General features: G+C 50.1%; 1 protein-coding gene across 2 annotated transcripts in view; it reads left to right on the plus strand.

Moving 5' to 3' along the window:
• ATP6V1C1 (ATPase H+ transporting V1 subunit C1) overlaps nt 1-21,816 on the plus strand; it is a 138,941-nt gene that overhangs the window by 61,421 nt on the left and 55,704 nt on the right. For both annotated transcript variants that reach the window (XM_063924239.1, XM_063924238.1), the window contains exons 4-5: nt 11,960-12,045; nt 19,097-19,191. In XM_063924239.1, the coding sequence (XP_063780309.1) occupies nt 11,960-12,045; nt 19,097-19,191 (181 nt within the window). The remainder of the gene's footprint in view (nt 1-11,959; nt 12,046-19,096; nt 19,192-21,816) is intronic.

The raw sequence follows: 21,816 nt of genomic DNA on the forward strand, positions 1-21,816 counted from the left end.
AGGAAATCATATCGTGCACCTACACTGCAGTCCTTTCGGAGCGCAAAGTTTAAAAACAAATCCTAAGGTCCCTCCACTTCCTTTAGAGGAGGTCGAGGGAAATCCAGAAAACCTGCAGCGGCAGGTTCCCGGGAACAGATCTCAGGTTCTGCTTCCTCAAAACCTTCGGCATGACGGTGGACCACACTGCCTGAGAGTCAGGCAGGTAGGAGCAAGATTAAAAGATTTCAGTCACATCTGGGCGATATCATGCCTAGACCCCTGAGTCAAAGATATTATTGCCAGGGGTACAGACTGGAATTTCAAGAACTCCCACCTCACAGATTCTTCAAATCAGGCTTACCAGCTTCTCAGGAAGACAGTACAATCCTGCAGGAGGCTATTCAAAAATTGGTTCTGACACAGGTTATTGTTCCAGTTCCACCTCAACTACAGAACAAGGGTTATTACTCCAACCTGTTCGTGGTACCGAAACCGGACGGTTCAGTAAGACCGATATTAAACCTAAAATCCTTGAACCCCTACTTGCGGGTATACAAGGTCAAGATGGAGTTTATGAGAGCGGTAATCTCAGGTCTGGAAGAGGGGGAATTCCTGGTATCTCTGGATATCAAAGATGCGTACCTTCACATTTCGATCTGGCCGCCTCACCAGGCCTATTTAAGGTTTGCACTACAGGACTGTCACTATCAGTTCCAGGCACTGCCATTTGACCTCTCCACAGCACCGAGGGTGTTCACCAAGGTCATGGCAGAGATGATGCTCCTCCGCAAGCAGGGAGTGAACATAATTCCATACCTGGACGATCTACTGATAAAGGCATCTTCCAGGGAGAGGTTGTTGCAGAATATTGCTCTCTCAACTCAACTACTTCAGGATCATGGATGGATTCTGAATCTTCCAAAATCACATTTGGAACCGACAAGGAGACTTCCCTTCTTGGGGATGATACTCGACACGGAAGTACAGAAGGGGCTTCTTCCATTGGAAAAAGCATTGGTGATCCAGTCAATGGTCCGGGATGTCCTGAAGCCAGCCCAGGTATCGGTTCATCAGTGCATTTGCCTTCTGGGGAAGATGGTAACCTCCTATGAGGCACTGCAGTATGGAAGATTCCATACAAGATTCTTCCAGCTGGATCTCCTGGACAAGTGGTCCGGATCACATGTTCACATGCACTAGCGGATACGCCTGTTGCCGAAAGCCAGAATTTCGCTTCTCTGGTGGCTGCAGACTTCTCACCTGATCGAAGGCCGCAGGTTCGGGATTCAAAATTGGATTCTTCTAATCACAGGTGCAAGCCAGATGCAAGCCTCAGAGGTTGGGGAGCAGTCACCCGGGGAGAAAACTTCCAAGGAAAGTGGTCAAGTCAGGAAGCCATCCTTCCAATAAACATTCCGGCCATATACAATGCCCTTCTACAAGCGGCACATCTTCTGCAAGATCAAGCCATTCAGGTTCAGTTGGACAATGTAACGGCGGTACTACATAAACCGACAGGGCGGAACGAAGAGCAGAGCTGCAATGTCAGAGGTAACAAGAATTCTTCTCTGGGCAGAAAGACACGCAGTGGCGCAGTCGGCAATCTTCATTCCGGGAGTGGACAACTGGGAAGCAGACTTCCTCAGCAGACATGATCTCCATCCAGGAGAGTGGGGCCTCCACCCGGATGTGTTCGCGGAGGTGACAAGCCGGGGGAGTACCTCAGAGAGACGTGATAGCCTCTCGTCTCAACAAGAAGCTCCGGCAGTACTTTTCCAGGTCGAGAGACCCGCAAGCAGTGGCGGTGGACGCGCTTTTAACTCCATGGGTGTTCCAGTCAGTGTATGGGTTTCCTCCACTTCCACTCATCCCAAGGATTCTCAAAAGAACAAGGGTTCAGGCGATCCTCATTGCTCCGGACTGGCTAAGAAGGGCTTGGTACGCGGATCTTCTGGAATTACTGCTGGAGGATCCGAGGCCTCTTCCTCTTCGCGAGGACCTTCTACAGCAGGGGCCGTTTGTCTACCAATACTTAACACTGCTACGTTTGACGGCATGGAAGTTGAGTGTCAGATTTTAGCTCGGAAGGGGATTCTGAACAGGGTTATTCCTACTCTGATCCAAGCTAGGAACGGAGTAACGTCTAAGCATTACCATCGTATTTGGAAAACATATGAATCTTGGTGTGAGTCCAAGAAGTTTCCTGCGGTGGAGTATCAACTGGGACGTTTCCTCCTCTTTCTGCAAGCAGGTGTGGATGTGGGCCTACGCCTGGGCTCCATAAAGGTCCAGATTTCCGCCTTGTCCATTTTCTTCCAGAAACAATTGGCTGCCCTCCCTGAGGTTAAAACTTTCTTGAAGAGGGTTCTGCACGTCCAACCGCCCTTTTTGCCTCCTACGGCTCCTTGGGATCTTTATGTGGTGTTGCAGTTCCTGCAATCAGATTGTTTTGAGCCTTTACAGGAGGTAGATGTAAAGTTTCTTACGTGAAAGGCTGTCACACTGTTGGCCTTGGCATCAGCAAGACGTGTCTCAGAGTTGGGGGCGTTGGAAGGTTGATTCATTCCGCGATCTTTAAGAAAAAAACTATCCTGTGAGTTTGAATTTCCAAGTATCATGTGCTTTTCTCCTGATACTGTCAGGTACGCTCATTTGTTTGACAACGCAAGATCTGTTCAGAAATAAAATTTCAAGAACATGATATATCTGTTTAATTCCCGCATATACACACTTACTGAGATATGCCCCTGATGAAGTCTCTGAGATGAAACGCGTCAGAACTCTATCTTGTTCTGATGTGATCTCCAATCTACAATATTGGAAGGAGGATATCACGAAAGAAGTATTCATTTATTCATGTCATATCAGACCCCTATTGTATGTACTAGAGGGCTGATGCATTGAAGATATTCATATTTATATGAACACTGCCGTATGTTTTATCCATTTTTAAATAAAATATAGGTTTTGGAACTTATTGTTCATTTTACTAAATCCACTAGGGTTTTGTTTGAAAACATTACAAATGTATATTAATGGGGGGCCAATATTAGTTCCTGAAGGCGCCAATTTCACTATTGTTTTTTGTGTGTGTATATATGTAGATGGCTATATTAGTTAACATGGCTGATCAGGGATTATTCACCCCATTCTCTTCAATGATTTTTAGAGATGCAGTCATGGTTTACTATCAAGCAGACTGCATCATGAGTGTTTTAATGTCACCGGCTGATTTACAGTGATGCAGACTAAAGATCTCTGAAGAGATATCCATGGGATAATTATCTGACATTGATCTAAGACCATTAACTGCAGTATGGGAGCCAAATGCCTGAGATATTACACCATGCAACGTGCATATTGTTCATGTGTGATATTGCAGTGTGTGACCATGATATTACAGTGTGGCAAGTGTCTGTTTGTGTGTGCGGGCAGTATGTGTGTGTAATATTGCAGTGTGTGACCAGTGTTTATCTGCATGTTATATTGTAGTGAGTGTGATATTACAGTGTATGACCAGTATGTGTCTGTGATAGTATAATGTGTGTGTGTGTGTGTGTGTGTGTGTGAGAATTTGCAGTGTGTGGCCAGTGTGTGTGTGTGGCATAGTCTAGTGTTTGTCCAGTGTATGGCATGTTTGTAATATGACAACCTTTGGCCTGTGTGTGGCCATTGTGTGTGAGATGTTGCAGTGTATGACCAGTATGTGTTTTGTGTGATATCAGTGTGTTTGGTATAACATTGTGTTGCCAGTGTGTGCTCATGTTTCATATTGCATTGTGTGGCCAGCGTGTGAAATATTGAAGTATGTGACCAGTGTGTGCGTAACATTCCAGTGTGGGAGATATTCTAGAGTTTGTCTAGTGTGTGTGACAAGTGTATTCGTAATATAGCAGTGTGGCCAGTGTGTGATATTAGTGTGTGGCCAGTGGGTGTATTATTATTATTATTATTATCCTTTATTTATATGGCGCCACAAGGGTTCTGCAGCGCCCAATTACAGAGTACATAAATAATCAAACAGGAAAACAGCAATTTATAGGCCCTACACATTTGACGATTGGCCACCGAGGTGCCCGACGGGCGACCCGGCGGCGGGGGGGCAGTGACGGGGGGAGTGAAGTTTCTTCACTCCCCCCATCACCCGGCTCCGTAGACTTGCAGGCAAATATGGACGATCTCGTCCATATTGGCTTGCATGCACAGCCGACATGGCACCAGCGATGAACGAGCGCGGGGCCGCGCATCGTTCATCGCTGGTGCCTCCACACTGCACGATATGAACGTTATCTCGTTCATTAATGAACGAGATCGTTCATATCGTGCAGTGATGTCGCCCAGTGTGTAGGGCCTATTACAGTTGATGACAGTATAGGACAAGTACAGGGTAAATAAACATACTTATTCCAGTGTCATCTGCTGATGTAACTATCAGGTGGCAGAAGACTGCTGGAGTTGATGCAGTTGAAGATTATTAAAGTAAGAAAGGATAATCACATGAGGGAAGAGGGCCCTGCTCGTGAGTCTCATAAACTTAGCCTCAATGCGCCATGAGTTGCGAGATGCCTGATGGAAGTGAGCCGGCAGGTCCTGTGCAACTCTGCTTGTTGTGAGCGTCTGTTTTGCGTGATAATGTGTCTTAATTGCAATACAGTGTAGTCGGCGGGATCCTGGGTCTCTGGCCCAGAAATGCCGGGATTTGAATCCCCGGATTGTAGCCTCCATATCCCGGGATTCACAGGATTACATTGCGCATGCGCACTTTTACCGGGCAGCTCTGAGCACTATAGCACAGCGCTCCCCAACTCTACGGCCCGGGTGACAACGGGTTGTTTAAAGCTGAGGCGGGTGGCATGAACACACACTGACCACGCCGGCGGCATTTCAGGGAAGCAGCCGCAGCAGCGACTCCTGATTGGCTGCTGGACTGCCCGTTCTGACTCGCTGGCGGCCAGCGCTACATTTGAAATGCGACCGGCATGGCCAGTGTTTGTCCATGACTGCCTGCCTAATAGTAAGTTTTGCTACATAAACCCTCCCTCCCGCGCTGCTCCCTGCGTCCTCCCTCCCGCGCTGCTCCCTGCGTCCTCCCTCCCGCGCTGCTCCCTGCGTCCTCCCTCCCGCGCTGCTCCCTGCGTCCTCCCTCCCGCGCTGCTCCCTGCGTCCTCCCTCCCGCTCTGCTCCCTGCGTCCTCCCTCCCGCTCTGCTCCCTGCGTCCTCCCTCCCGCGCTACTCCCTGCAACCTCCCTCCCGCACTACTCCCTGCAACCTCCCTCCCGCACTACTCCCTGCAACCTCCCTCCCGCGCTGCTCCCTGCGTCCTCCCTCCCGCGCTGCTCCCTGCATCCTCCCTCCCGCACTACTTCCTGCAACCTCCCTCCCGCACTACTCCCTGCATCCTCCCTCCCGCACTACTCCCTGCAACCTCCCTCCCGCGCTGCTCCCTGCGTCCTCCCTCCCGCGCTACTCCCTGCAACCTCCCTCCCGCGCTGCTCCCTGCGTCCACCCTCCTGCGCTGCTCCCTGCATCCTCCCTCCCGCGCTACTCCCTGCATCCTCCCTCCCGCGCTACTCCCTGCGTGCTCCCTCCCGCGCTGCTCCCTGCATCCTCCCTCCCGCACTACTCCCTGCATCCTCCCTCCCGCACTACTCCCTGCAACCTCCCTCCCGCACTACTCCCTGCAACCTCCCTCCCGCGCTACTCCCTGCAACCTCCCTCCCGCACTACTCCCTGCATCCTCCCTCCCGCACTACTCCCTGCAACCTCCCTCCCGCGCTGCTCCCTGCGTCCTCCCTCCCGCACTACTCCCTGCAACCTCCCTCCCGCGCTACTCCCTGCAACCTCCCTCCCGCACTACTCCCTGCATCCTCCCTCCCGCACTACTCCCTGCATCCTCCCTCCCGCACTACTCCCTGCAACCTCCCTCCCGCACTACTCCCTGCAACCTCCCTCCCGCGCTACTCCCTGCAACCTCCCTCCCGCACTACTCCCTGCATCCTCCCTCCCGCACTACTCCCTGCAACCTCCCTCCCGCGCTGCTCCCTGCGTCCTCCCTCCCGCGCTACTCCCTGCAACCTCCCTCCCGCACTACTCCCTGCAACCTCCCTCCCGCACTACTCCCTGCAACCTCCCTCCCGCGCTACTCCCTGCAACCTCCCTCCCGCACTACTCCCTGCATCCTCCCTCCCGCACTACTCCCTGCAACCTCCCTCCCGCGCTGCTCCCTGCGTCCTCCCTCCCGCGCTACTCCCTGCAACCTCCCTCCCGCACTACTCCCTGCAACCTCCCTCCCGCACTACTCCCTGCAACCTCCCTCCCGCACTACTCCCTGCAACCTCCCTCCCGCGCTGCTCCCTGCGTCCTCCCTCCCGCGCTGCTCCCTGCATCCTCCCTCCCGCACTACTCCCTGCAACCTCCCTCCCGCACTACTCCCTGCATCCTCCCTCCCGCACTACTCCCTGCATCCTCCCTCCCGCACTACTCCCTGCAACCTCCCTCCCGCACTACTCCCTGCATCCTCCCTCCCGCACTACTCCCTGCAACCTCCCTCCCGCACTACTCCCTGCATCCTCCCTCCCGCACTACTCCCTGCAACCTCCCTCCCGCGCTGCTCCCTGCGTCCTCCCTCCCGCGCTGCTCCCTGCATCCTCCCTCCCGCACTACTCCCTGCAACCTCCCTCCCGCACTACTCCCTGCATCCTCCCTCCCGCACTACTCCCTGCATCCTCCCTCCCGCACTACTCCCTGCAACCTCCCTCCCGCGCTGCTCCCTGCGTCCTCCCTCCCGCGCTACTCCCTGCAACCTCCCTCCCGCGCTGCTCCCTGCGTCCACCCTCCTGCGCTGCTCCCTGCATCCTCCCTCCCGCGCTACTCCCTGCATCCTCCCTCCCGCGCTACTCCCTGCGTGCTCCCTCCCGCGCTGCTCCCTGCATCCTCCCTCCCGCACTACTCCCTGCATCCTCCCTCCCGCACTACTCCCTGCATCCTCCCTCCCGCACTACTCCCTGCGTCCTCCCTCCCGCGCTACTCCCTGCAACCTCCCTCCCTCCCGCGCTGCTCCCTGCGTCCACCCTCCCGCGCTGCTCCCTGCATCCTCCCTCCCGCGCTACTCCCTGCATCCTCCCTCCCGCGCTACTCCCTGTGTGCTCCCTCCCGCACTACTCCCTGCAACCTCCCTCCCGCGCTGCTCCCTGCGTCCACCCTCCTGCGCTGCTCCCTGCATCCACCCTCCCGCGCTACTCCCTGCATCCTCCCTCCCGCGCTACTCCCTGTGTGCTCCCTCCCGCGCTGCTCCCTGCATCCTCCCTCCCGCGCTACTCCCTGCGTGCTCCCTCCCGCGCTGCTCCCTGCGTGCTCCCTCCCGCGCTACTCCCTGCGTGCTCCCTCCCGCGCTGCTCCCTGCGTCCTCCCTCCCGCGCTACTCCCTGTGTGCTCCCTCCCGCGCTGCTCCCTGCGTCCTCCCTCCCGCGCTACTCCCTACATACTCCCTACACCCACTCTCCCTTGCTGTTCCCTACACCCTTCTTCTCTGCCTTCCACTCTCCCTGCTCCCTACACAGATCCATACTGCAATCCCGGGATTGACCGTTTTTCAATCCCAAATCCTGGAATTGATAAAATGGCATGGGATTGGCCTCCCTAGTATGGAATAAAGCGATATACACAGCATTGTAGCACTTTGTATACAGATTCCGAGACTCACAGATATAGAAATGTTGCATATCAAATGAATCAGCACAGTCTCCTGGTGCGGCCTAGTCACATCACATTGCAACTGCAACGCATTTTCATGCCAAAAGAGACATGAAAAAGATGCCCAATGTAAGGAATGTCTCATGGGATCTGGTGCGTCACGCGGCGTTGTTTGCAGCAATGATGTATGAGGACACAGCTGTGTGTATGTGTGATTGATATTACAGCATGTGGTCGTGGAAATTATTTTGCCACATTGCAAGAATTAGCTTTTCTCCCGTTTGTTACCCTATGGGCCAGATGTACCAAGTCTTGAAAAGTGATAAATTTCACTGTGATAAAGGATCAACCAACCAGCTCCTAATTGTCATGTTTCAAACCCAGCCTGTAACATGGCAGTTAGGAGCTGTTTGGCTGATACTTTATCACCGTGAAATGTATAACTTTTCAAGGCTTAGTACATCTCGCCCACAGTGGTGCAAGTAGAAAAAATTTCTTATAGTTATCCTGTGTGCACGCCCAAAAAATGGGCGTTGTCAAATGCCACATGGGGCGTGGCCAATGAAAATGGGGGCGTGATACACATATGGGGAGGCCAGATACACATATGACCCCAATAGTGCCAGATATACGTTGCCCCACAGTGCCAGATATAAATTGCCCCCACAGTGCCAGATATAAATTGCCCCCACAGTGCCAGATACACAAATGCCCCCACAGTGCCAGATACACAAATGCCCCCACAGTGCCAGATACACAAATGCCCCCACAGTGCCAGATACACAAATGCCCCCACAGTGCCAGATATGCATTGCCCCCACAGTGCCAGATATGCATTGCCCCCCCTGTGTCAGATATACAATGCCCCCCCCCCGTGTCAGATATACAATGCGCCCCCCCCCCATCCCCCCTGTGCCACATATACAGTGCCCCCTCCCCCCCCGGGCCAGATATACAGTGCCCCCCCTGGGCCAGATATACAGTGCCCCCCCCCCCCCGGCCAGATATACAGTGCCCCCCCCCCCCCATGGCCAGATATACAGTGCCCCCCCTGTGCCAGATAAACAGTGCCCCCCCTGTGCCAGATATACAGTGCCCCCCCTGTGCCAGATATACAATGCCCCCCCCCCCCCCGTGCCAGATATACTGTGCCTCCCCTGTGCCAGATATACATTGCCCCAGTGTGCGCTCATTGGAGCCAGATTAACAGTGGGTCTGATGGGACTACAGCTCCAGGCCTTCACCTAAATAAGAGACCCATTGTCATGACAGTATGGTGATGACCAGCTGCCCAGCTGACCCCACTATTGGCTATAAATCATAAGTATTGAATTGTTTTTCTGCTTTGACAACTTTAGGGAGGCATCAGAACTGATAGGGTGAGGCATGGTCACACCCACACAGTTCTGGTCACACCCACACAGTTCTGGTCACAGCTCCTCATCTTCTCACAATAGACCCATGATCATTTTCAGCTCCAGGCCCATGTGGCCCTTATCCCATCCCTGGCTTGGCCTAGTAGCCGTGGTCAGGCCAAAGGATTAAAAAAACAACAACCTAAAAGCACAGACGATACCCATGCTCCAATAACCTGTAATCGGGCACAGTGTAGAACTATGCCTAGCATGTACATTCCCCTCTACTACAAACAATTAGGTAAGAAACATTTTCAAAATAAGTGGTCAGTGGAGAGAGCTTTTACATCCGGCATTAAGAGGCCCTTTACACATTCTGTGTTTTGTTAGGGATAATTGCTGAGATGGATTTCTGACAATACATCTAGTAATATAACACAAGAACCTAGCAATTGACACTGAAGTAATGAATTCCTGCTTGTGTGCATTAAACCGACTGTTTATGCCTCTAAAACCTGCACTTTATTTAAATAGATTTTCCATTCATGTCCGCTGGATTGCCGTTTATAATCTGAATAGTAGATACCCTATACACAAGTGACTGGATTCCCCGCTCCAGCTGCTGAACACAAACCACTTACACAGAGAATGTTCTGCTGATTGGACAGCTGCCGGCGGCAAGCCACAATATTCCTCTTTTACTTCTATATACGCAGTTTGTGTCAGGCTGTAACAATACACAATGACATGTGTCGCCCCAAGCCGTGACCTTTTTACCAGGAATAGGATATAGTCCAGAAGGGCTTTTGAGTGCCTTAGTATTACATTTATTAATACGAGTATGTATTTTGCATTTAACCTTTTTAATTGAATTATTTGCGCTGTAGACTACATGCTGCAATATTTACAGCTGGACTAATACTTTGATTGCTGCAGGACTGTAAAGATTGGGGGGAGGCGACCCCAGCAATTGGTAAACGAGGAAGGGCTTCATCAGATAACAGTGGCTTTTATGTTTTTCTTTTCATTAGCCGATATCCTATATAACAAAAGGCTAAGGCTGCTCCTCACCTTTGTTATGTGCACCGGCAGCCACTAGAGGCCGCCACACTGACCAAATGACTCACAGCTGAAAGTGAATACTGCAGGGAGATCTTACAGCCTCCTACCCTGCTGCTGATTAATAATAATAATAATAATAACACTGATCTGACTTTTCCACACTTGCTGCATATGGAGAGACGGGACTGGGGAGAGAGAGAGTTGGGGTACGGGCAGATAGGGACTGGGGGGGGGGTGTAAAGTGGGGTAGGGGCAGATAGGGACTGGGAGATAAAGAGAGGGTGGGAGTGTTGGAGTAGATAGGGACTAGGGAGAGAGAGTGAGGGTAGCGGCAGATAGGGACTGGAGGGAGAGGGAGGGGTTGGGGTAGATAGGGACTAGAGCAGTGGTTCTCAAACTGTGTGCCATGGCACCTTGGGGTACCGAGAGGCTCTTGCAGGGTTGCCTTGGATTGTTGGAACAGGACCAATTCTAATTATTTATGGTCAATGTAATAGGCAAAACCAGTGCTGGTGGCTGCCACTCATAAAATATGTGGACAAACAAAAGCAGATCTTGTCCCTCACCACACAATTGAACCTAAGGATGACATATATAGGAACTTTGCTCCCCTGAGCCCGAATGAGAGGTTCTCATGCAAATAGATTGAGTGGCCACTCAATAATGTAAATAAAAAGGAAACTATCTATCACAAAAGTAATCCAGGAAAATCATAATGAACAGGACTGATGGTATAGTTCTTTAGTTTAATAAACTGGATGGAACAGCAGGAGTAAACTGCAGAGAGAATGAAGACTTGCATGGTTTCCCTATAACCGGATGACTCATCCACTATGGGGAACTACAGTATATGTATAAGGGGACATATTCCGTGATGTGTCTTCTACTTTGGTACAATTTCTGCATTCATTTATATCCCTTGCCTTGCTCTACTCTGTCCACTTACCAAAAGGTATAACGGATTAGGGCCACGTAGAGATAATGTATTTCTGTCTTTGCCAGTAGATCCTGAAATATCTATGTTCGGAATATCAGATGAAGAGCATAAGATGCATCACCAGATTATTTTCTGGAGAGAAACTGTTTATTTCTAGAAGATTAACAGAATAATAAATGCTAGTTTGTCCTCTCTAATTAGCTCATGCAAAAAAATAAAAAATATAGCAGTCCTTTATTATGGAAACGTCTTATGTAAGAATAGGTGATGACCAGACAGGTTCTGTAAAATCCAGGGTGACTCAGTAGAATCTCTGGTGGATGAGTCCTAAAACAGAACTGAGGATATGTTTTTAGGATATGTATGTGCTTGTTGTACACTGCAGTAAATCCTTACCTAGACAACAAGATCACTTTATGGTTCGATTGTTGTTCACTAGGGCACGTTGACTGTAATAGGCCCTACACACTGGCCGATATTCCTCAAAGATATGAACGATCTCGTTCATTATTGAACGAGATAACATTCATATCTTTGAGTGTGGAGGCACCAGCGATGAACGATGCGCGGCCCCGCGCTCGTTCATCGCTGGTGCCCCGTCGGCTGTGCATGCCGACCAATATGGACGATCTCGTCCATATTTGCCTGCACTTCAATGGAGCCGGGTGACTGGGAGAGTGAAGAAACTTCACTCCCCCCGCCGGGTCGGCCGTATCTGCCGTCGGTCAGCTCGACGGCGGATCTTTATATGTGTAGGGCCCTTCAGACTGCAACTGAAGGATTAGAATGTAATTGATCACTGCCTTGTGATTGATCTGGGTATCATGTAGGTCTGACAGTGTGTGACATCTCACCTGCAGTGCTATAGATGGTACTAAATTACAGAAGAAGTACATGTGTATACCTACATATATGTGTCCTTGTCTCTCAGAGCGGTGAAGAAGGTGGCGCAGTATATGGCTGACGTGCTGGAGGACAGCAGGGATAAGGTGCAGGAAAACCTTCTGGCCAGTGGAGGTATTGTGCTGTTGAGTCCATCTCAATTTGTCAAATGTCAACTAAATGTTCCATAATTGCCTTCTACGTAACCGCTGCTGCTACCAGTTACAGAGCATAGTTATGATGTATATACTGTAATGATGGAGGGAGGGGTTGGGTGGGGGGGGGAGTTCTCTTTTTTTGCCTGTGCATAGCAAGCTTCCTGTATTTATGTTTTGGACCATTCTATCTGAAATGACTGATAGAACAACAGCATGTTTGCTTAGATTATGTATATGTGTATTTTTTACTGAACAAAAATATTGCGCAACTGATATTTGTTCACAGTACAATTTGATAGACTAATATATAGGCAAGGGATCTTTTATCAAGAGAGTTTGGGGTTATCTGGATAGGGGATTGTTTTACCTGAAAGCTAATACCACTTTGTCTCGGCATCTTATTGCATTGTATAGCAGTGCTCCTCACAGTGTCACTGTATTACGCTGAGATTACTTACAGGGTACTGTAAATATATAGGAGGTTACTTTCATTCTAGGTTGCTATACTTATCACCATTGGTTAGTTGACCTTGGGCTTTAGGTTAAACTAGCTATTACTGGGAGTTGCTCTTCCTTTCACTTAGGGTTACTCTACTTATCACTTACCTCATTACCTTTCTCTCAGGGTTACTGTACTTATACCTACTTCATTACCTTTACCTCAGGGTTACTCTACTTATCACTTACCTCATTACCTTTCCCTAAGGGTTACTCTACATGTACCTTACCTCATTACCTTTACCTCAGGGTTTTACACATCACTTACCCCAATAGCTTTCCCTCAAGGTTACTCTACTTATCACTTACCTCATTACCTTTCCTTTAGGGTTACTCTACTTATCACTTACCTCATTATCTTTTACTCAAGGTTAGTTATCACTTACTTCATTAACTCTCACTCAGGGTTACACACCACTTACCCCAATAACTTTACCTCTGGGCTACTCTACTTATCACTTACCTAATTAGGTTTCAAGGTTACTCTACTTACCTAATTATCTTTTACCTTTGGTTTCTCATCACTTATATCATTACATTTCATTCTGTGTTACTCATCAATTATCTTTTCTCTGACGTCCTAGTGGATGCTGGGAACTCCGTAAGGACCATGGGGAATAGCGGCTCCGCAGGAGACTGGGCACAAAAGTAAAGCTTTAGGACTACCTGGTGTGCACTGGCTCCTCCCCCTATGACCCTCCTCCAAGCCTCAGTTAGATTTTTGTGCCCGGCCGAGAAGGGTGCACACTAGGGGCTCTCCTGAGCTTCTTAGTGAAAGTTTAGTTTTAGGTTTTTTATTTTCAGTGAGACCTGCTGGCAACAGGCTCACTGCATCGAGGGACTAAGGGGAGAAGAAGCGAACCTGCCTGCTTGCAGCCAGCTTGGGCTTCTTAGGCTACTGGACACCATTAGCTCCAGAGGGACCGAACACAGGCCCAGCCTCGGAGTCCGGTCCCAGAGCCGCGCCGCCGGCCCCCTTACAGAGCCAGAAGCAAGAAGAGGTCCGGAAAACCGGCGGCAGTAGACATCAGTCTTCACCAAGGTAGCGCACAGCACTGCAGCTGTGCGCCATTGCTCCTCATACACACCTCACACTGCAGTCACTGAGGGTGCAGGGCGCTGGGGGGGGGCGCCCTGAGCAGCAATAAAAACACCTTGGCTGGCAAACATACATCACATATAACCCCCAGGGCTATATGGATGTATTTTAACCCCTGCCAGAATCCATAAAAATGCGGGAGAAAAGTCTGCGAAAAAGGGGCGGAGCCTATCTCCTCAGCACACTGGCGGCATTTTCTCTCACAGCTCCGTTGGAGGGAAGCTCCCTGGCTCTCCCCTGCAGTTACTACACTACAGAAAGGGGTTAAAAAAGAGAGGGGGGCACTAATTAGGCGCAGTATTAATAAAACAGCAGCTATAAGGGGAAAAACACTTCTATAAGGTTATCCCTGTATATATATATATATATATAGCGCTCTGGTGTGTGCTGGCATACTCTCCCTCTGTCTCCCCAAAGGGCTAGTGGGGTCCTGTCCTCTATCAGAGCATTCCCTGTGTGTGTGCTGTGTGTCGGTACGATTGTGTCGACATGTATGAGGAGGAAAATGGTGTGGAGGCGGAGCAATTGCCTGTAATGGAGATGTCACCCCCTAGGGAGTCGACACCTGAGTGGCTGAGCTTATGGAAGGAATTACGTGACAGTGTCAGCTCTTTACAAAAGATTGATGACATGAGACAGCCGGCTACTCAGCCTGTGCCTGTCCAGGTGTCTCAAAAGCCATCAGGGGCTCTAAAACGCCCGTTACCTCAGATGGCAGATACAGACGCCGACACGGATACTGACTCCAGTGTCGACGATTAAGAGACGAATGTGACTTCCAGTAGGGCCACACGTTACATGATTGAGGCTATGGAAAATGTTTTACATATTTCTGATAATACCAGTACCACTAAAAAGGGTATTATGTTGGGTGAGAAAAAACTGCCTGTAGTTTTTCCTGCATCTGAGGAATTAAATGAAGTGTGTGATGATGCGTGGGTTTCCCCCGATAAAAACTGTTAATTCCTAAAAAGTTATTAGCATCATACCCCTTCCCGCCAGAGGATAGGGCACGTTGGGAAACACCCCCTAGGGTGGATAAAGCGCTCACACGCTTGTCTAAACAGGTGGCACTACCGTCCCCGGATACGGCCGCCCTTAAGGAACCTGCTGACAGAAAGCAGGAAAATATCCTAAAAATGTATATACACTCACACGGGTGTGATACTGCGACCAGCAATCGCCTCAGCCTGGATGTGCAGTGCTGGGGTGGCTTGGTCGGATTCCCTGACTGACAATATTGATACCCTAGATAGGGACAGTATATTACTGACTATAGAGCATTTAAAAGATGCATTTATATATATATGCGTGATGCACAGAGGGATATTTGCCGACTGGCATCAAGAGTAAGTGCGCTGTCCATTTCTGCCAGAAGAGGGTTATGGACAAGACAGTGGTCAGGTGATGCTGATTCCAAAAGGCATATGGAAGTATCGCCTTATAAAAGGGAGGAGTTATTTGGGGTAGGTCTAACAGACCTGGTGGCCACGGCAACGGCTGGGAAATCCACATTTTTACCCCAGGTAGCCTCTCAACATAAGAAGACGCCGTATTATCAGGCGCAGTCCTTTAGGCCCCATAAGGGCAAGCGGGCAAAAGACTCCTCATTTCTGCCCCGTGGCAGAGGGAGAGGAAAAAGGCTGCAGCAGAAGCCATTCACAAGCTGTATTCCCAGTAGGTGATAATCAAGGTACCCCTCCTACAACAGGGAAAGGGGTATTATTCCACGCTGTTTGTGGTACCGAAGCCGGACGGCTCGGTGAGACTTATTTTAAATCTGAAATCCTTGAACACTTACATACAAAGGTTCAAATTCGAGATGGAGTCACTCAGAGCGGTGATTGCGAACCTGGAAGAAGGGGATTATATGGTGTCTCTGGACATCAAGGATGCTTATCTCCATGTCCCAATTTACACTTCTCACCAAGGGTACCTCAGGTTTGTGGTACAGAACTGTCACTATCAGTTTCAGACGCTGCCGTTTGGTTTGTCCACGGCACCCCGGGTCTTTACTAAAGTAATGGCCGAAATGATGATACTCCTTCGAAGGAAGGGAGTTTTAGTTATCCCTTACTTGGACGATCTCCTGATAAGGGCAAGATCCAGGGAACAGTTGGTAGTCGGGGTAGCACTATCTCAGGTAGTGTTGCGGCAGCACGGTTGGATTCTCAATATTCCAAAATCGCAGCTGATCCCGACGACGCGTCTTCTATTCCTAGGGATGATCCTGGACACAGTCCAGAAAAAGGTGTTTCTCCCGGAGGAGAAAGCCAGGGAGTTATCCGAACTAGTCAGAAACCTCCTAAAACCAGGCCAAGTGTCAGTGCATCAGTGCACAAGGGTCCTGGGAAAAATGGTGGCTTCCTACGAAGCAATTCCATTCGGCAGATTCCACGCAAGAACTTTCCAGTGGGACCTGCTGGACAAATGGTCCGGATCGCATCTTCAGATGCATCAGCGGATAACCCTGTCACCAAAGACAAGGGTGTCTCTCCTGTGGTGGTTGCAGAGTGCTCATCTTCTAGAGGGCCGCAGATTCGGCATTCAGGACTGGGTCCTGGTGACCACGGATGCCAGCCTGCGAGGCTGGGGAGCAGTCACACAGGGAAGAAATTTCCAGGGCTTGTGGTCAAGCCTGGAGACATCACTTCACATAAATATTTTGGAGCTAAGGGCCATTTACAATGCCCTAAGCCAAGCAAGACCTCTGCTTCAAGGTCAGCCGGTGCTGATCCAGTCGGACAACATCACGGCAGTCGCCCACGTAAACGGACAGGGCGGCACAAGAAGCAGGAGGGCAATGGCAGAAGCTGCAAGGATTTTTCGCTGGGCGGAAAATCATGTGATAGCATTGTCAGCAGTGTTCATTCTGGGAGTGGACAACTGGGAAGCAGACTTCCTCAGCAGGCACGACCTCCACCTGGGAGAGTGGGGACTTCACCCAGAAGTCTTCCACATGATTGTAAACCGTTGGGAAAAACCAAAGGTGGACATGATGGCGTCCTGCCTAAACAAAAAATTGGACAGGTATTGCGCCAGGTCAAGGGACCCTCAGGCAATAGCTGTGGACGCTCTGGTAACACCGTGGGTGTACCAGTCAGTGTATGTGTTCCCTCCTCTTCCTCTCATACCAAAAGTACTGAGAATTATAAGACGGAGGGGAGTAAGAACTATACTCGTGGCTCCGGATTGGCCAAGAAGGACTTGGTACCCGGAACTTCAAGAGATGCTCACGGAGGACCCGTGGCCTCTACCTCTAAGAAGGGACCTGCTCCAGCAAGGACCCTGTCTATTCCAAGACTTACCGCAGCTGCGTTTGACGGCAGGGCGGTTGAACGCCGGATCCTGAAGGAAAAAGGCATTCCGGATGAAGTCATCCCTACCCTTATCAAGTCAGGAAGGATGTAACCGCAAAGCATTATCACCGCATTTGGCGAAAATATGTTGCGTGGTGCGAGGCCAGTAAGGCCCCGATGGAGGAATTTCAACTAGGTCGATTCCTGCATTTCCTGTAAACAGGAGTGTCTATGGGCCTAAGATTGGGGTCCATTAAGGTTCAAATTTCGGCCCTGTCAATTTTCTTCCAGAAAGAACTAGCTTCAGTTCCTGAAGTTCAGACGTTTGTAAAAGGGGTACTGCATATACAGCCTCCTTTTGTGCCTCCAGTGGCACCTTGGGATCTCAATGTAGTTTTGGGGTTCCTAAAGTCACATTGGTTTGAACCACTTGAATCTGTGGAGTTAAAATATCTCACATGGAAAGTGGTCATGTTGTTGGCCCTGGCCTCGGCCAGGCGCGTGTCAGAATTGGCGGGCTTTATCCTGTAAAAGCCCTTATCTGATCTTCCATTCAGACAGGGCGGAATTGAGGACTCGTCCTCATTTTCTCCCTAAGGTGGTTTCAGTGTTTCATCTGAACCAACCTATTGTGGTACCTGCGGCTACTAGTGACTTGGAGGACTCCAAGTTGCTGGATGTAGTCAGGGCCCTGAAAATATATGTTTCCAGGACGGCTCGAGTCAGAAAATCTGACTCGCTGTTTATCGTGTATGCACCCAACAAGCTGGGTGCTCCTGCTTCTAAGCAGACTATTGCTCGTTGGATTTGTAGTACAATTCAGCTTGCACATTCTGTGGCAGGCCTGCCACAGCCAAAATCTGTAAAAGCCCATTCCACAAGGAAGGTGGGCTCATCTTGGGCGGCTGCCCGAGGGGTCTCGGCTTTACAACTTTGCCGAGCAGCTACTTGGTCAGGGGCAAACACATTTGCTAAATTCTACAAATTTGATACCCTGGCTGAGGAGGACCTGGAGTTCTCTCATTCGGTGCTGCAGAGTCATCCGCACTCTCCCGCCCGTTTGGGAGCTTTGGTATAATCCCCATGGTCCTTACGGAGTTCCCAGCATCCACTAGGACGTCAGAGAAAATAAGAATTTACTTACCGATAATTCTATTTCTCGTAGTTCGTAGTGGATGCTGGGCGCCCATCCCAAGTGCGGATTGTCTGCAATACTTGTACATAGTTATTGTTAACTAAATCGGGTTATTGTTGTTGTGAGCCATCTATCCAGAGGCTCCTCTGTTATCATGCTGTTAACTGGGTTCAGATCACAAGTTGTACGGTGTGATTGGTGTGGCTGGTATGAGTCTTACCCGGGATTCATAAATCCTTCCTTATTGTGTACGGTCGTCCGGGCACAGTATCCTAACTGAGGCTTGGAGGAGGGTCATAGGGGGAGGAGCCAGTGCACACCAGGTAGTCCTAAAGCTTTACTTTTGTGCCCAGTCTCCTGCGGAGCCGCTATTCCCCATGGTCCTTACGGAGTTCCCAGCATCCACTACGGACTACGAGAAATAGAATTATCGGTAAGTAAATTCTTATTATTACCTTTCACTCAGGGTTACTTATTGTACACACTATCTGTCAGGGTTACTGTATTTATCACTGAGGGATAATTTACCTTGTACCATAGGTTACTCTAGCTATAACTGGAATTTAATCTACCTATAACCCGGGTTACTCTGCTTATCACGGAGGGTTTATATACCTATCACTCAAGGTTACGAATACCTGGAGGTGACTGTACTTTCTGGATATGATTACTTTGCCTACCACTGGTGGTTACACCGCCTTTTGTTTGAAGGATTATTCGAAACAGTTAAAACAGATTTTTATGTTTTATTTTTACATACTTTTTCCCTAGTCATATAGTCTATCCATAACAATGAAGGCTTCTCCATGCAGGAGGAACCAGCATTGCAGATGAGAGAGCAGATCTTTTAACATTATTAGAATAATTCTTTCCTGTCTCGGACATCAAATAGGAAGACTAACGACTCTGTGACATGTATTGTGTGTGTGTGTGTGTGTGGGCTTCTCATGTCTGTATGAGGCTGTCTCTCACCGCTCTCTGTTCTTCCCCTGTTTAGTGGACTTGGTCACGTACATCACAAGGTTCCAGTGGGACATGGCGAAGTACCCAATTAAGCAGTCCTTGAAGAACATTTCTGAAATAATTGCTAAAGTAAGAGACGCGTCTAAATACTGTCATTTTCTGGGTTAAAGGAGACTCTGACCTGGGGTGAGGAAAAATGCTGTAATGGAAAAGCAATACATTTCAGTTTAGGTCTATTTCTGTCTCCTGCATTTATGTTACAGTCTATTAATTTCATGAGAGCAATCAGTTGACAATTAGTCAAGTGCTGCACTTTTCCTGTCATACAGTATGGGCTATTGTACGGAACAGTCAACTGATGTGTGCAGAAATAACACCATATATAACTCGCATATAAAGGCTGTATGTTAGACCATGTATGTGGAGTTTAAATGGTCTCCCTATGTATGAGGAGTAGGGTTCCTCCCAGCAGACCAATCGGCTTTTGACAAAACGTATCCTTGTGTGTGTGTGTGTGTGTGTGTGTGTGTGTGTGTGTGTGTGTGTGCAGTGATCGCGCTGAGCACAAAAAAATGTGGGTCCCAGGGACCCCTCACTTTTAAAAATTGGGGTCCTACAGGTTCTTTTCTGGGTTCCATCGGAATTAAGGTTTTTATTAATATTAATCTTATTTGGACACTACAGAAGTGTTGCAAGGTGGGGGAATGGGGTGACAATGCTGCTGGGCTGTGTAGCATGCAGGACACTCTGCCCCAGAGCTTTAACTAGATATTTTGGTGCCCTTTGGCAGAAAGTGAATTGGAGCTCCACCTCCCAGAGCCGAAACTACAGGCTGTGCGCGCCGCAGGCGCGCCGCAAAAATTTAGGGGCATGGCTTCATGGGGAAGGGGAATGGCCACATAAAAGGGCCAATTCACATTGCACCATGTAGAACCTCCTATAGACACTGCGCCAGGTAGAGCACGTTATACACACTGCGCCAGGTAGAGCACGCAGTTATACACACTGCGCCTGGTAGAGCACACCGTTATACACACTGCGCCAGGTAGAGCACGCCGTTATACACACTGCGCCAGGTAGAGCCATTATACACACTGCGCCAGGTAGAGCACACCGTTATACACACTGCGCCAGGTAGAGCACGCCGTTATACACATTGCTCCAGGTAGAGCACGTTATACACGCTACACCAGGTGGAGCACATTATACACGCTGCGCCAGGTAGAGCACGTTATACACACTGTGCCTGGTAGAGCACACTGTTATACACACTGCGCCAGGTAGAGCCATTATACACACTGCGCCAGGTAGAGCACGCAGTTATACACACTGCGCCTGGTAGAGCACACCGTTATACACACTGCGCCAGGTAGAGCCATTATACACACTGCGCCAGGTAGAGCCCGCCATTATACACACTGCGCCAGGTAGAGCACACCGTTATACACACTGCGCCAGGTAGAGCACTCCGTTATACACACTGCGCCAGTTAGAGCACACCGTTATACACACTGCGCCAGGTAGAGCACTCCGTTATACACACTGCGCCAGGTAGAGCACGCCGTTATACACACTGCACCAGGTAGAGCACACCATTATACACACTGCGCCAGGTAGAGCACTCCGTTATACACACTGCGCCAGGTAGAGCACGCCGTTATACACAATGCGCCAGGTAGAGCACGCCGTTATACACACTGCACCAGGTAGAGCACACCATTATACACACTGCGCCAGGTAGAGCACTCCGTTATACACACTGCGCCAGGTAGAGCACACCGTTATACACAATGCGCCAGGTAGAGCACGCCGTTATACACATTGCACCAGGTAGAGCACGCCGCAGCACAGTAAAGAAGGCCATATACCTTAATGCTATATATACTAAAGACTCTGTACATGGGGCACACTTACTACAAAGCTACTCTAGAGAGCACAGATTACTCAAGGTGATCAACTCAGTTACATACCCATGGACATGAAAGCTAGGACTCCGTGCCGTGCATGCACCTCACTCCCACTCTGCCGCCTGCTATATGGCAATGTACCTTCCGCACCAGGGCCCTGTGCTGCTTCCGTCAGGTAAAAGTGGTGAGAAGAAGTTTGTGGGGGGGGTGTACCCAATGCGGCCACCTCGGGAACTGGCTCCCGTGTCACAGGCCCGCTAGCTGGGCGTCCGTAGGGATGCTGAGGACACCTGATGTAATGGTGCAGCCCTCTCTTCTCACGGCAGCAGTGTGGTGGCAGAGCACGGCAGGGGCTGGAGGTGAGGTTCCTGGCCGATCACCGCTGCTCTCCTTCACACAGATCGTGGGAGAGCACACTGGAGGCAGCAGAGAGGGAGGCAGATATCGGGTTGGGAGGGAGCTGCAGTTCACAGTCTTGGTGAGTCACCTCCCGCCCGCAGCACAGCGTACAGCAGCCGCAGAGCCGTCTTCTCTCTCTGCCCGGCCCCCGTGTGAAGCCTCTGCACGTGACCAGGAGGGGGAGGGGGCACCGCCAGACTGCCAGTTGTAAGGCTCCACCTCCGCTCTGTACGGGCAAGAAGCGCCGTCGCTGTCAGTTTACAAGGAGTTGGCTGCAGCGGAGCGCGTCCCCGTGGACCCTCACATTTTTGAAAAGTTAGTCCCCGCCTTCAGATCCGGGTAAAATACGCGCTATAGCGCGTATTTGCGAACACTGAGTGTGTGTGTGTGTAAGGGAAGTTTAGACTGTAAGCTCCAGTGGTGCAGTGACTGCTGTGAATGATTCAGA

Source organism: Pseudophryne corroboree, chromosome 5 (assembly GCF_028390025.1).
Source record: "Pseudophryne corroboree isolate aPseCor3 chromosome 5, aPseCor3.hap2, whole genome shotgun sequence".
Classification (NCBI taxonomy): domain Eukaryota; kingdom Metazoa; phylum Chordata; class Amphibia; order Anura; family Myobatrachidae; genus Pseudophryne; species Pseudophryne corroboree.